Source organism: Micromys minutus (assembly GCF_963924665.1).
Source record: "Micromys minutus genome assembly, chromosome: 31".
NCBI classification, from domain to species: Eukaryota; Metazoa; Chordata; class Mammalia; order Rodentia; family Muridae; genus Micromys; species Micromys minutus.
Window position 1 is genome coordinate 3,634,291 of NC_137966.1, and position 14,382 is coordinate 3,648,672.

Genomic DNA, 14,382 nt, shown 5'->3' on the forward strand with positions numbered 1-14,382 from the left:
AACCACCAACCAAAGAACATACACAGACTGGACCTAGGCCTCCCTGTACATATATAGCAGATCTGCAGCTTGGTCTCCATGTGAGTTCCAAACAACTGGAGCTGCTGTTATTTCCCCCAAACTGTTGCCTGTACATGGGATATGTTCTTCTAGTCTGGCCTCAGTGGGAGAGGAAGCATCTAGCCTCACAGAGACTGGGAGATACCCATAGGGGGTCCACCTGCTCAGAGGAAAGGGAGTGGAGGAATGGAAGATTGTTGGAGAGGGTAACTTGGAGGTGTATGTAACATGAATAAGTATACATACAACAAAATTAAATTTTAAAAAGGAATAGGGACTCTCTAATGTAAGAGCAACAATCTTCAATGTTCACTGGGAGATGTGTTGCTTAAAATGAGACAGAATAAGATAAACACTGAACGTCTTTTCACCTGTGGCATTCTATTGACCCATAATGTTCATACCTGAAGAGATAAAGGATATGCAAATTCTGCCAGTGAACTTATGGAAACAATATTGACCCACTATAAGGCATAAATGTGAGCCATAGATTTTTCTACAATCCTAGTTACATATTGGTTAATGCATTTTAATGTCTGTCCTCTTTAGCACATCAATGATGCTATCAAGTTCATTCCTTGGGCTTGTAATACAATATCCTTGCTTTTTTAGAGAAAGCTGCCTAGAATTCCCCTGTCTCTGAGACAAAGTTTGACACGCTAAGCATTCATATCCAGCTTTCTGTCCACTGAAGTCAGTGGTCATAATGGTGTCTAGGAACAAATGTTGGTGGGAATACAAGAGATTTACTAACCACTAAGATATGATAAGCCAGAAAAAAAAAAAGTAGAGAAGAACAAAGTAGCTAGACTTGCCTTTCCCTTTCAAATGTTTTTTTTTTTTTCCTGTTTAAAACTTCAGCAAAATGTTACAATTTGTGTCCACACACCATCTCTGCCTCACAGCCTTCAGTCCTGTGATTCTGACTCTACTGTGGTTGACTTCGATCCAAACTATTTCACAATGTTAATGAAACAATATGAGTCTAACTCATCCAGCAAGAACATATGTGGTAACTTAAACACCAACAAAACAGAGACCAGTCCTTGAATAGGAAGTTCAGTGTTTGGAGATATATTGTTCTTACCTAATCACTCTCCTCAAAAGCAGGCATATTGTTCCCTTTTCATATTTGCCTTTTAAAGAAGCTTTCTTAGTCAGGGTGCTATTGTTATGAGGAGATGCCATACCAAAGGAAACTTTTAAACTCATGTTTTAAGCCAGGGCTTGCTTAAAGTTTATAGAGGGTCAGTTCATTGTCATTACTGTGTAGAATATGACAGAAGGCAGCTATAGCTGAGAAAGAGATACTTGGCTTGACATGAGCCTTTGAAACCTTAAAACCTATGCCAGTGACATGCTTCCATCAACAAGGTTATACCTCTATAATTCTGCCCAAATAGTTCCTCCATTTGGGAGTCAAGTATTTAAGTATATGAGCCTATGGGGGGCATTCTCATTCAAACCGCCATAGAAGGTGAACTTAGAGGTGCTATAAATTACTTCTAAATACGTTTACTTTTAATCTAAATAATTTTATCTTATATGAAGAAATATAGTGAAGAAAGTTACTTTAAAAAATTAGGCACAGTTCTTTAAAAGCTGCATCTAAAATGCCCTATGGATCTTTTTTTTTCCATGAAGCATAGGCAAATTAAGAATAGGGACTCTTTAAACAGCAACAATTTTAAGAATAGAACCCTCTAAAAATGATTTTCCTGTTTTGAGGACCAGGAGCATATGATCAGTTCTCTGACTCTGGCCAAGACTGATATTGTTAATAAAATCTCTTTTCTTCAGCCTGACAAAATACAATTGCTCAATATCTGTGTGAAAATTAATTAAACCAATTATGAAATCCAAGCTAAAATTGATATATTAATGTTTAATACAGCACATTTCTATGCATGATAACCATCTTGTGCTAAAACGTGCATACTGGAAAGAGAAGATGGAATTAATAAAATCCCACTTGCCTTTTTTATTTTTTGCCATTTTCCCAATGACTGAGCCTACAAAGCAGGGTCGGGGTGGAGAATTATTGTTTCTGGTGCCTGGTAGATCTTTCTTTAGGAACGTGAACCTTAGTGACAAGTTTCTGATCTAATGTTACCCGTGGGAGTGGTACAGCCAAGTGTCCTCAGCTGACTCCATGTCTAGGCACACACATCAGGAGGGAGTGAACATAGATAGACATTCTCCTTACATGGGCTACTATGACTCAAAGCAAGAAGGTCATTCTTCATATAAAATAAACTAAAACAAAGCAACCACCACCCCAACAGGCTTCAGTAAATATTCTGAGTGATTTCTTTACCGAGTGAGCCTGTAGGCATACACACAGCTACACGGTTCTAAACTGGATTTCGAGCAGCTTTGCTAGTTTCTCATTAAAGCACTAGACAGATTTCAGAGAGCATCCTATATTTTACATAAACAACCTCGTATTTCTCCTTTCAACAAGCCCACAAACCCATATCCAGTGTAAGAAATACATCTTAAACATCTGTCAGAGTGGATATAAAGTAAATTTCAGAAGTACTTTATTCACATAAACCATGCTTATTATTGTAAATTGTTAAGCACTAGATCTTCATGTCAAAAGTTTAACATCAATCTATTTTTACAGAAACCTATGTATATATTTTGTAAAATTAATATACGTGAAAGTAGAGAGCCAGGGACATTTTATTTTAAATATATTTGCCAAATATTGAAAAGAAAAAATAAAATTTTATAGTTAAAAATGTTTTTCTTTTATTTTTTAAAGAGTTTTTAACATGTTACCCTTCTTACAGGTGATGCTAATGAATTGACATTAATTTTAATGCTGATGGCTGATGTTAAGTTTTCAAGGAAATGTAGCTTGTTACAGAGAGCTGTTGCCTGGTGATAACATGGGTTGACTCCTTTGTAAATCAGAAAGTGATGCTTTTGTTTCTGCTTTATAATTAATTCATCAGAAGAGTTTATTTTTCAAAGACAACCGATGTCTTTGGTAGAGCTCAGATATATTGGACATCGCTACAAGCAAATGAGATATTTCTTAGAAGTCTATAGACGGCATACATAAGCAAAACTATACGATTACAGCCGTCAGGGAGCTAAAACAAGCATTTAGCAAACATTTCAATAAATTTGGAATGAGTCATCAACTTTCAATTTTCATAGTAGAGTGCTGATTGGCTTCCAATTAATTATTCATTAGCCCTTGAAATGTACTAAATATACTATTTTGATAAAGTTAGACTATAAATTATATGTAACATTCTTTTTATTTTTCAATTTTTTATTGGTTAATTTGCTTATTTACATTTAAAATTATATCCCCTTCCTTGTTTCCTCTCCAAGACGTTCCATCCTATGTCCCCTCCTCCTGCTTCTATGAGGGTGCTCCCTGTTACACCACCCAAACATTCCCTTACACTGGATTATCAAGCCTGCACAGGACCAATGGCCTCCCCTCCCACTGATGCAAAATAAGGCCATCTTCTGATATATATGCATCTGGAGCCATGAGTTCGTCCATATGTGTTCTTTGGCTGGTGGTTTAGTCCTTAGAAACACTGGTGGTTCTGGTTGGATGATTGTGTTATTCTTTCTATGGGGTTGCAAACCACTTCAGCTCCTTCAGACCTTCCTGCAACTCCTACACTGGGGTCCCATCACACCACCGACATCATCATGGCTATGTTTTAAATGCTCGAAAGATTCACTGAATACTACTTTATGACAGTTCACTCAAATACCGTGGATGATGGCCTCTCCTTCCTTCCAGCCAAGAGGGTAGGATGCTGTGGTTTGCGCGTGCTCTTGTGTTATGCCACAGACATTCAGCTCAACGTCTTTGATTTGAAAAGTTCACTGGTCATTGCCTTGATTTATAAAACTGTCTGGCTCTCAGATTGCTTTCTGAGGTTGAAAGATTTCCTTTCAGTTTTCATTATTCACACTGATAGACTCTACCATTACTGATGTATTTGCACTGACTCTATCTGTGTCCAAGGATTACACACACACACACACACACACACACACACACACACACACACACACCATCATCATCATCATCATCATTACCACCACCAACATCATCATCACCATCACCTACCATCATTAATACCATCATCATTACCATCTTCTTCATTGTCATTGTAGAATAGTCTCTAACTCCTGTAAACCCCGGGATGGAGATCTCAAGGTGACTTTCTATAGAAGACTTGAGTCTGATGTTTCTCGGGGCTTAATTTCATTGTGCAAGAGAAAAGTCTCTATCTACCAGTCTACTAAAAGTAATTTCCATTTAGCTTTTCTCCTCTACCATTTTTCTAGTTTATTTCCCAAGCTTTCCCAGATATTTTATCACATAAGCAGTATACAAAAGATGGGACTGAAGAATAAAGAGTAATATTTCTGCATTTAAGGTAACTAGCTATTTACATTTCTATAAGTTCCATTGGGGTTTTTCATATAATATGGACAAAATTATAGAACATAAGTACTATTTAGTAAGTAAATATGCATAGTCTGTCGTATTACATGATAAAGCTTTTTGTAAGTTTTAGAGACTTACAATAATGTTCTAATCACAAATATTGTTTTAACATTTTTCTCACATTGATTCCAAATAAAGTTCTTATCAGACTGTGAGAAATGGAAAATACCAGGACTAGCAGCAGATGAGAAGGAGAAGCTAAGCATTTGCATTCACTACTTACAATGGTCATTTTAACTAAATTCATTCTATCCATCGCAAAAAAAAAAAAAAAGAAAGAAAGAAAAAAAAGAAAAAGAAAAGAAAAGAAAAGATACCTGAAGATGAGAATAGAGTATCAAGAATGGGCTAGTTTTCAGCAGAAATCATTTTATTTTTTCCATAAAATTTGCGAGGACTACCTAAAACTGTATTTTAAAATCTTTTTATTAATTGCATTGGCTGATTAATACTGCAACCAAGAGAGCAACCAACATTAATGAGCCGGCTTTGCACAGAAGTGCGAGTTTTATGAATGTCACAGGTGTTCAAAAATTGTTTATTCTGTCAAGAGTCTTTGTTGAAAGTGGAGAAGGAGAAGTAATGATTTTCTACTATCAGGAATACCATCCAGCTCAGGGAGAGATGTCATAAACCCCAAACCATTTGTCTATAGGGCAATGATTCTTACCACTCTTCCTGCTGTAACTGTTTCATACAGTTCCTCATGTTGTAGTGACTCCCAACCATGAAATTAGTTTCTGCTATTTCAGAACTGTAAGTTTGTTATTGTTAAGAATCATAACATAAATATCTGATAGGCAAGATGCATAATATGTGACATCTGAAAATGAGTTGTTTGACCCAAAGGGGTCATGACCCCACAGGTTGAGATCCTCTGCTCTAGGTGCATCAGGAGTAAGTACCACTGGAAGACTAGGCATAGAGCAAGAGTGAGGTTGAAATGTGTCCAAACCCCATAAATCTCATCTTGAGATTGGCAAAAAGTAAGGATCACTTTCTCCCTGGTCTGAGCACACTTCAGTCAAACCTGTGGTTATCCAAAACACCAATCACCATAAGAAGTCCCATAAACTGCTGCATCTGGCATACGTATCATTTTTTTTTCTGACAGCATTGGCCACAGGTACATCAAGGCATTTCAAAACTGTCAGCCTCTGAGGTACCCATCACCTGCCTGTTTGTGGTCCTAACAAGGAACAGTCCTTCCCTCCACACCTTGCCTTTCATGCATTCCTCTGTTGTTCCCATAGCATCAAGCCTAAGCACATCAGAGAGCTAGTCTCCTGCCTCTAGGGCTTACTTTCCCACTCAGTGAACTCACTGAAGCTCAACAAGGAAGAGGCCAATAAAGCCATTGGAGAAGAAGCCACTACGCCTACCCTGTTCCCTGCCCCAGTGAGCTTCTCTTCCCTGAGCACCACCAGAAGCCAGAAGTGAACCATCTCCATTTGTCACATATGCACAACACTCTTCAAGCACTATAACTTTGACCTTAGAGGTCACAGGATCCCCAGCATCTGTCGTTGTCCCACAATGCTTTATGAAACCCGGTTCTGAAGATGGGAAACTGCTGTCCTGGAACAAGTCCTCGCCACACTGCACTGACTCTGGTTTATAAAGTTGAGATCATCAGGATCCTATCCTCAGCAAAGCCACGATCATCCTCACTAACCCGCTCCATGGCAAATGCCAAGTTCCTCGGAACGGAACTGTAAGTGATGCTGAGTGCAGTCAAGACTTACGAAGCTCAGGGGATGTTAAGCACCACTCTCTCAGTCAACCGCACTGTGACAAAAAGTCTCAACTCACTCCATATTGACAAATCCCAAGGTACAAATACCAGTGACAAGAAGAGCCAAAATATAATGTCTCCTCAAAAAATTAACAGTTACATACTGATGGCTGCCAATGACGGTGACTTAGAAGAAAATTCTAGACAAAAATTCAAAATAAGAAATATGTCCAAAAATTCCACAGAGGATGCAAATAAATTCATGAATCAATTGAAAGATGAGGCAAATAATCTCTGGAGTCAATACCAAGAAAAACACCATCAGCTGCATGAATTAAGAAAATCAATTCAGGATTGAAAATAGAATTCATCAAAGATCCAGAATACTGAATAAAACTCAAATGGGAATGATATTAGAAATAAAATATATGGTAAGTGAAATAAAAAATATCATTGGAAAGTTTCAACAGTAAATGAATCTCAGAGTGAGCAAAACATCAGAGTTTGACGATAATACAAAATGATTTCATCATTCTGCTGAAGTCAATGACTTTTAAAAAATATGAATGGACTCAGGAAATCTTTGGGACAGTATGAAAAAAATTTTGAATTATGGGCACAAAGTAAGAAACATTCTAAGTTAGAAGCACAGGCAGTATTTTTTAAAAAGTCACATAAGAAAATTTCCCAATCTCTGAGATGTCCATTCTAGCATACAAAGCATAGAGAACATCAAATGTAGAGGAGAAATACCTAGGAAATATTGTACTGTACAGAACAGTCAAAGGATACTGGGAAACTCAAGAGAGGAGGCTTACATCACATATAAAGATGGATCCATCATAATGATATTTGGCTTCTCAATGGAGACACTGAATTGTAGATGCACTTGGAGAAACAGATGTTCTTCAAGTCCTAAGACCTGCAGCCAAGGTTTCTACACCAGGAAAACTATTTGTCCTGATGCCAATAAACAAAAGAGAATGATAAACATTCTGGTGCCGAAGCAAGGGAAAGTAGTAAACTTCTGTTATGTAAATATATGACTATGATGTGTATATGCAAATGATATATGTGTTTATGTGTGTTAGGGTGGGTGACTCTCCCATGGCATGTGTGTTATGTCACAGTAAAACTCCGGCCATCAGTCTTGAGCTTGTATGAGGCAGGGTCTCCTTACTCACTGCTTCATACACCAGACTATTTGGCCTGAGCATGTGAGTCATTCTCCTGCCTCTACATATTATCTAACCAGATATGCACTGGATCACAGACAGATGATACCACACCCAATTTTATTCTTACATGGCAAACATGATATTTTTGACCCACCCATCAATTGATGTTCTTCTTACACAGACAACACACATTCCTTTAATTTATCTGTCATCACTTTTTGATAGCATCCATTATGGTGTCTCAGATTTATTCCAAGTGTATTACAAAGTCCTTTTTTTATACTAACTTGTCATGTTCCATGAATGATTTTAATCAATCTATGAGAATCTTCCACTACTGTTTGAGGCCTCATCTACAAAGTATTTCAGAAACTCATCAATTTCAGCTTCAACAAATGCTATTTTATCAATAGTAGTAAAGTATTCCCATGGCTGGACAGTATTCAGAGTAATTCAGTCAAACACCAGCAAACTGTTTATTCCTTGAACATATTACCCATGCTCTGACCAAGAAACTGAAATTTAGAAGTTGTATGACAAGTAAAGTAAGGCGTGTACATAATAATTTGTATAGTATATATGAAGGAAACCCAGATGCACCGTGTATTATTAATAGGACTTTAGCTTTTCCTCTTCCAGGTAATTTTTCATTTTGGTCAAAGGCGATAGTAAAAACCATGCTACGAAAAGGCTGCTACCTCGGCTTTCTGAGTTTGGTGCCCGGCCATGACATGGTCCCTCTGTGGTTTTCAACACCTTGATAGATGATTAACTGTGTGCATGTTCTCTCCTTATGACATTCCCTGCTGTGATACTGCACAGGCCAGAGTTTAACTGTCCTTCAACCTTTGGTTCATAGATCCTTTGCACTTAGGAATTTGGGCTTCCTGGGTACTGTCTTACAAGAGAGCTCAGTTTTACTGCAAGTGAACAGTGATTGTAGCACATTTTTCTCTTTAATCGGTTCTTTTCAATATTTGGAGAAACAGAGCTGCAGCTCTGTCACGCCAACCGTATCCTTTCCTGGACCTGTCTTCGTCAAACCTGTCTCTAAGCCTTTATAAGTCCCTGTCACTTTGAGTGTGTAGGTTGCTGGCACTTATCCTGGTACCCCTTGACGAAGTCATCATACAGTTTCAATGTTTCCCATACAACACACGACACACTCTTGTTAGATGGGATATATTTCTGTTCACGTTAATATCCATAACTGGAAAGCATGACTTATTTTATTTATCATTTATTGTGAGTATAACTTTTCCAGTCTTAGGTTTGACAATAAACCAGTAAGAATTTATTTTTCCTGTATCGCTATTTCATGAACAAAGATTTAGTCTTTATTCTTATATCTTATATAAGAATAAATATATAATATATATAGATATAATAACTTATGTCTAAGTTATTTAGTTGTAAATAACCTTAGCACATTGCTGGTTTTTTTATAGAGTTATATAAAAATGTAGCTGTTCACTAAATGATATCTCTACAGCTTCTTCCTCGTGTATATAAATTGCCAGTCCCAGTACCCCTGTATTTCAGGGCTGTTATTAAGAAGAAAAAGGGTTGTTTAAACATAGATATTGCAATTCCAGGACATCTGACCCAGCAGTTAAGATGGCTACAAAGGTGTATAATTAGCTGCCACAAGGATATGTGGGGAAAAGGGTGACCTGTTTTTAGGTAGGACAGAATAACTCAGCAAAGAAGACTTTATCATGTTAGTCATAATGGTGCATAGCTTGAAACCCATATTTTATTTTTCTAATTTCCATCTAATATGTTCAGGCCATAGCTGTAGTGGATAAAATAAACCAGATATATGAATAGATAGATAGATAGATAGATAGATAGATAGATAGATAGATAGATAGAAAGGAAGAGTGAGGAAGGGAGAGGGAGGGAGGGAGAGGGAGGGAGGGAGAGGGAAGGAGGGAGAGGGAGGGAGGGGGAGAGAGAGAGACAGAGACAGAGAGACAGAGAGACAGAGAGACAGAGAGACTGAGAGCGTGGGGGATTGAGATAGGTTGTGGAGGTGGTAACTGTGTGGAAAATACATAGCTCAGCATTTAACACCTGAGAAGGATTCAACTGATGGATATTACCATTGCCACTATCATCATTATCATGGGAGGATAGCCACATGTTTAAACAAAGTAATAGATTTGAGACAACTGAAGAGTCTGACATTTAGAATAGTTTCCTTTTCTCATGCAAAGAAAGTATTTACATGTAAAATAATAGATCAGAGGCATTTGAAAATGCTGACATCTAGAGCGGTTTCCTTCTACCATGCAAACAGAAATGTTTACATTGAAATCATCTCAGAATAAAAAATGTATTTTCATATTTTTCAAGAACTCCATCCATTCGTTTTAACTGAAGTTAAACTAGCTTTCTTTACAAAATATTCCCATCCTAATAGCCTGGTATTGCAATACTTTTCTGGAAGTACGCTTAAATGTGTAAATTAAACATTAATAAACATGAGATGGGTTGCTATTTGCAAGTCAGATAGCTCCTCGGAGGACAAGAGGGCATGATATTCCTCCCTGTCACCAGAGGACCATGACCCAGTTCAGCAGCTTAGGAGCATCTGCCATGGCCAAACAATCATTCAACAGTCAGGGTTTTCTGTTTTTCAATTGTCAAGAAATCCTGTGCTTCAGCTATTTTGACATTCTTTATCCCTATTCCTTAAAGAAAGCAGCTTCAGCACCAGCAGCTGATACTGGAAGATAATTTAGAAGAAGTAAAACAGCAATTTAGTCTTAACCGGCGCTAAGTCCTTTGTACACGTGGTTTTCTAAGCTCTCAGATATCTCCCTGATAGTAGTTTTAACTATTTTTTAGTAGAACTGCAGAAGGAATAAAGAAAATAACACAATATATCCACTGACAACAGGCCACTGAATTTTCTTTTTCTAGGAAAAGTTTAAATTTAAGATCAACACTACAGACCTGAGGCCATATAAGACGGTGCCATCGGGATGCAGTCGAATCATACGGTTTTTGACAGTTACTCCATGCACAAATGACTTCTTATCATTCAGGAAGTAGGTATCAGGCACCCAGAGCTGGTCTGCCACTCGATTGTCCAAAGTCAGGTTTAAAGGGATTACATTGTAGGACAGCCTCTTATCTCTCCAGGCTTGCTGAAAATACATGGTCAAGGTGTAGTCCTGTGGATGTGAGAAGAAATATAGTTACTTTGTATCACCACAGACTCCTGGAATGCTTTCATTGATTTACCTCATACTTTGAAAACATTCAGTCTACATAAAATTTGTTATATGTTACAGGAAGATAGATATCAAAGAATAATCAAATAACCTGATTTTTCTGTTGTTTTACAAAGTAGAATGCACAAGGTTGTTTTAGGTAAGATGTGCATACAAATTTAAAAGGATAGGCACTTGTTTTCCTCAGTATTGGAATAATTAGCACATCAAATCTAAGATTTCATGCACTGATTCATTCAACAAATGTTTAATTTGTTCCTGGTATGTGGCTGGCAGTGCTGAGGAGATCAAAAGCTTGCTCTAAGGGAATTTATAAACAAAGCATAGATAAATGAAAGGAATGCCAAATAATGTTGTAGTCCACAAAGAAAATACAGCAAATTTAAAAATATGTATTTGGGATGGTGTCTACAAAAGCTTCCCTATAGAGCTGATAAGGTGCAGAGAACAGAAAGGCCAAACCACTGGCTCTTAGAGGAACATTCTAAGCACTGGAGAGTCCACAACAATCCTAAAGGTTGAGCAGAATTGTCATGTGTAGTGGACAGATGAAAGACATTCTCATATGACAGCAGGCACACAGAGGAAGAATGAGAACAGAGCAACCCCATGAGATTGACCGTTTAGAAAAGAATGGGTAATAGTGATGCCCTGCTATAACATGACAACAAATGTTGGTATGGTGACAGAGGAATCCTATGCACTTTTGGGAAAGACATGAACTATTTCAGACACTGCAGATATCAGTACAGAGGCTTTTAAAACTCTAAAAATATAGTTACCCTATGGCCCAGCTGTCCAATTTGTAGTCATAACTGAAAGGCTCAAAGGACTACAAGAGAGATCCCCCTACAGTGATATCTATTTGGCATTATCTGCAGTTGCTACAGAACTGAATTAGCCTAGATGACCATAAATGAATGGATGAGAATATGTTACGCATAGAGGTAGTGGGTGTTTATAGCCATGAAGGGAATAAAAGATACAATACTAGCAGGAATTGTAGATCATTAGGTTAACAGAAAGAAGCCATACATTGAGAGACATATTCTTCATGCTTTCTTTCATACATGGATCTTGCACGCACACACACACACACACACACACACAGAGGTCATGAAACTGGAAAAGGAACCAAGAACAACTCAATCATTATAGGGAGGAAGAAAACAAACCAAAAACAAACCAAAATGACTAAGAGAATGAGATGTGCAAGTGAGTGAAGAGAAGTGAGCTACTTATCAGGTACACACAGCACTTTTTTTTTTTTTTTGCCTCAGTTGATTCAGTATAAACAGCAGTTTTAATATATGCCTAATATAATCAGAACTATTATGTAAATTAAATAAATAATGCAAATGCAATTTGTAAACCACATAAAGCAATATATTATGAATAAGGCATTAACATATATATTGTGACATGCTTGATCCATTAGAAGCCTATGGCACAAAGGAATGGCTCTCTCCCCTTCATTTAAAGGACTAACCGGAGGACCAAAACACTCATTTGGAAAAAGATAATTCCTAATCTATTTTAAAATTAATTCACAATGACCTACTTGAGGGCTTTTAAAAAATGAGAGTCCTGTCTTACTCATTCCAGAAGCCCGAGAAGCTAGATCAACAGCAGGGCACAGATAGTGAATAAGTGAATGGGCTGCAAACCATACCTCTGGGATTTATGCCCAGAGCTGGATAATTCTGTATATAAGAAATGCTATTCAGTGTAAACAATACCTGAGTTTTCCAAACTTGGCTGGGATTTATGTATCCTAATTCTGTGCCTCACATGATATATGCTACGAATACTTAAAAAAAAAAGTTTAAGCATGTCATGCATACAAAAAGTTGAAATATGTTTCTGGTTTCACACATCTGCTCACTTTGGACTAATCAAGAAGTTACTTGATCAAACACCATCCAATATTACCCCCAGACTTTTCTCTTAATAATGCAGATATACTAACATTCTAAAGGCAGTTCAGATAGCTGTAGGTTCTAATTTCTAGTTTCAGTAAAAAAGTTAGTGTGAAGATCATTTGGAGACTTCACCGGTTTAACAGAAGAAACAGCACTAGAGAGTTTGGAACTATAATGCTACAAAATAATACCAGGCATAGTTTTCACAAGTATATATCATAAATAGCTTAAGAGCAGGAAATAAAAATAGTCAATTAAAGAGCCTTACAGATACAGATTAATGTGCTTGCAACTAACCATCAGACTGAGCATAGGGACCCAATAGAGGAGTCAGAGAAAGAACTGAAAAAGCTGAAGAAGTTTGCAACCCCATAGGAAGAACAACAATATCAACCAACCAGCCCCACCCCCCAGCTCCTAGGGACTAAACCACCAACCAAAGAGTACATATGGAGGGACCTATGGCTCCAGCTGCCTATGTAGCAGAGGATGGCTTTGTAGGGCATCAGTGGGAAGAGAGGCTCTCTGTTCTGTGAAGGCTCAATGCCCCAGTGTAGGGGAATGTCAAGGTGGTAAAGTGAGAGTGGGTGGGTAGAAGGGGGAACTTCCTCATAGAAGCTGGGTAAGGGGAAAGGAGAGGGAGGAACCAGGTAAGGGGATAACATTTGAAATGTGAATACGTAAACTATACAATTACAAAAAGATTTTTAAAAAGGAGAAAATACTGATCTTATTAGAAGTCAAAACTACTCACATGGCCTTGACCATAAGCTTTCTTTATATTAAACACAATTGGAAACAGCAGGACTTTATAAGTCAGCTGATATGTATTTAAGCACAATTTTAAATAAATGGTAATGTGTGATCCTATGTTACATGCTAATTCCTGTAGTTTATCTTCAAGGCACTTGATGGACTCCCAAATAGAGCCTGGATATTGTGTAAACTAACAGAGCAGCCTCCATTTCAGTGGTCTCAAAACTATATGCCAGTGGCACCCTCAGGAAATAAAGAATTTGTACCCATGAGGAAAAGTCTTCCTACAGTCTATCCTCTCCTCTACCTGCCTGTTTACCTCAGATAAACCCTTTCAGCTTCACTATTGATCTTGTATCTTGAGAACTTAACCATGAGCAGCTGTCCCAACGTTGCTGTGTTGAAACAAGTAATTCTCAACTTAACCACAATCCAGACTATCTCCATCAAAGATGGATTTAGAATGCCAAAAGGAAAACCAATTGCTTTTAATCTTGTGCAAACTGATGCTTATATTTCAGGCCATTTGTCCCACTAACTGCAAGTAAAAAAAATTCTGGAAATAATAAGAAAGCAGCTATCTCTTATGATCGTGTACAGTTAAAAAAAAAATGGATAGACCAAAAAGAAATAGAATTGAAGTAAAATTGGTACAATGGTGAGATTATTATTGTATTATTATAATTTGTATCTTCTCTTTCATTTATTGAACTAACATACATGAATATGTACACATGCCTACATGCAGAACTAGAAGAAAATATCCCTAAATATGAAGATATATGCTGTACTCATGACTGCAAGGGTGAATATTAAGCTTCAATCTACCCTAAAATACAAACATTAATTTTGTCTTCACATGCAAGAATCTTTTTATAAAAATATGAGTAAGGTGTCAAAATTCACATGCAAAACAGAGGAATAAGAATAGTCAAAAATAATTTGGAAAGGGAAGAATGATGTTGAAGGACACAGAATGGGTTTTAAGACCTTG

General features: G+C 37.3%; 1 protein-coding gene across 1 annotated transcript in view; it reads right to left on the reverse strand.

Annotated features, from left to right (window-relative positions):
• The window catches only part of GABRB2 (gamma-aminobutyric acid type A receptor subunit beta2), a gene marked incomplete at both ends in the record, with an annotated part of 195,301 nt that overhangs the window by 119,604 nt on the left and 61,315 nt on the right, over positions 1-14,382 (reverse strand). Inside the window, one exon of the mRNA XM_080942071.1 lies at positions 10,430-10,650. Within this exon, the coding sequence (XP_080798197.1) occupies positions 10,430-10,650 (221 nt within the window). The remainder of the gene's footprint in view (positions 1-10,429; positions 10,651-14,382) is intronic.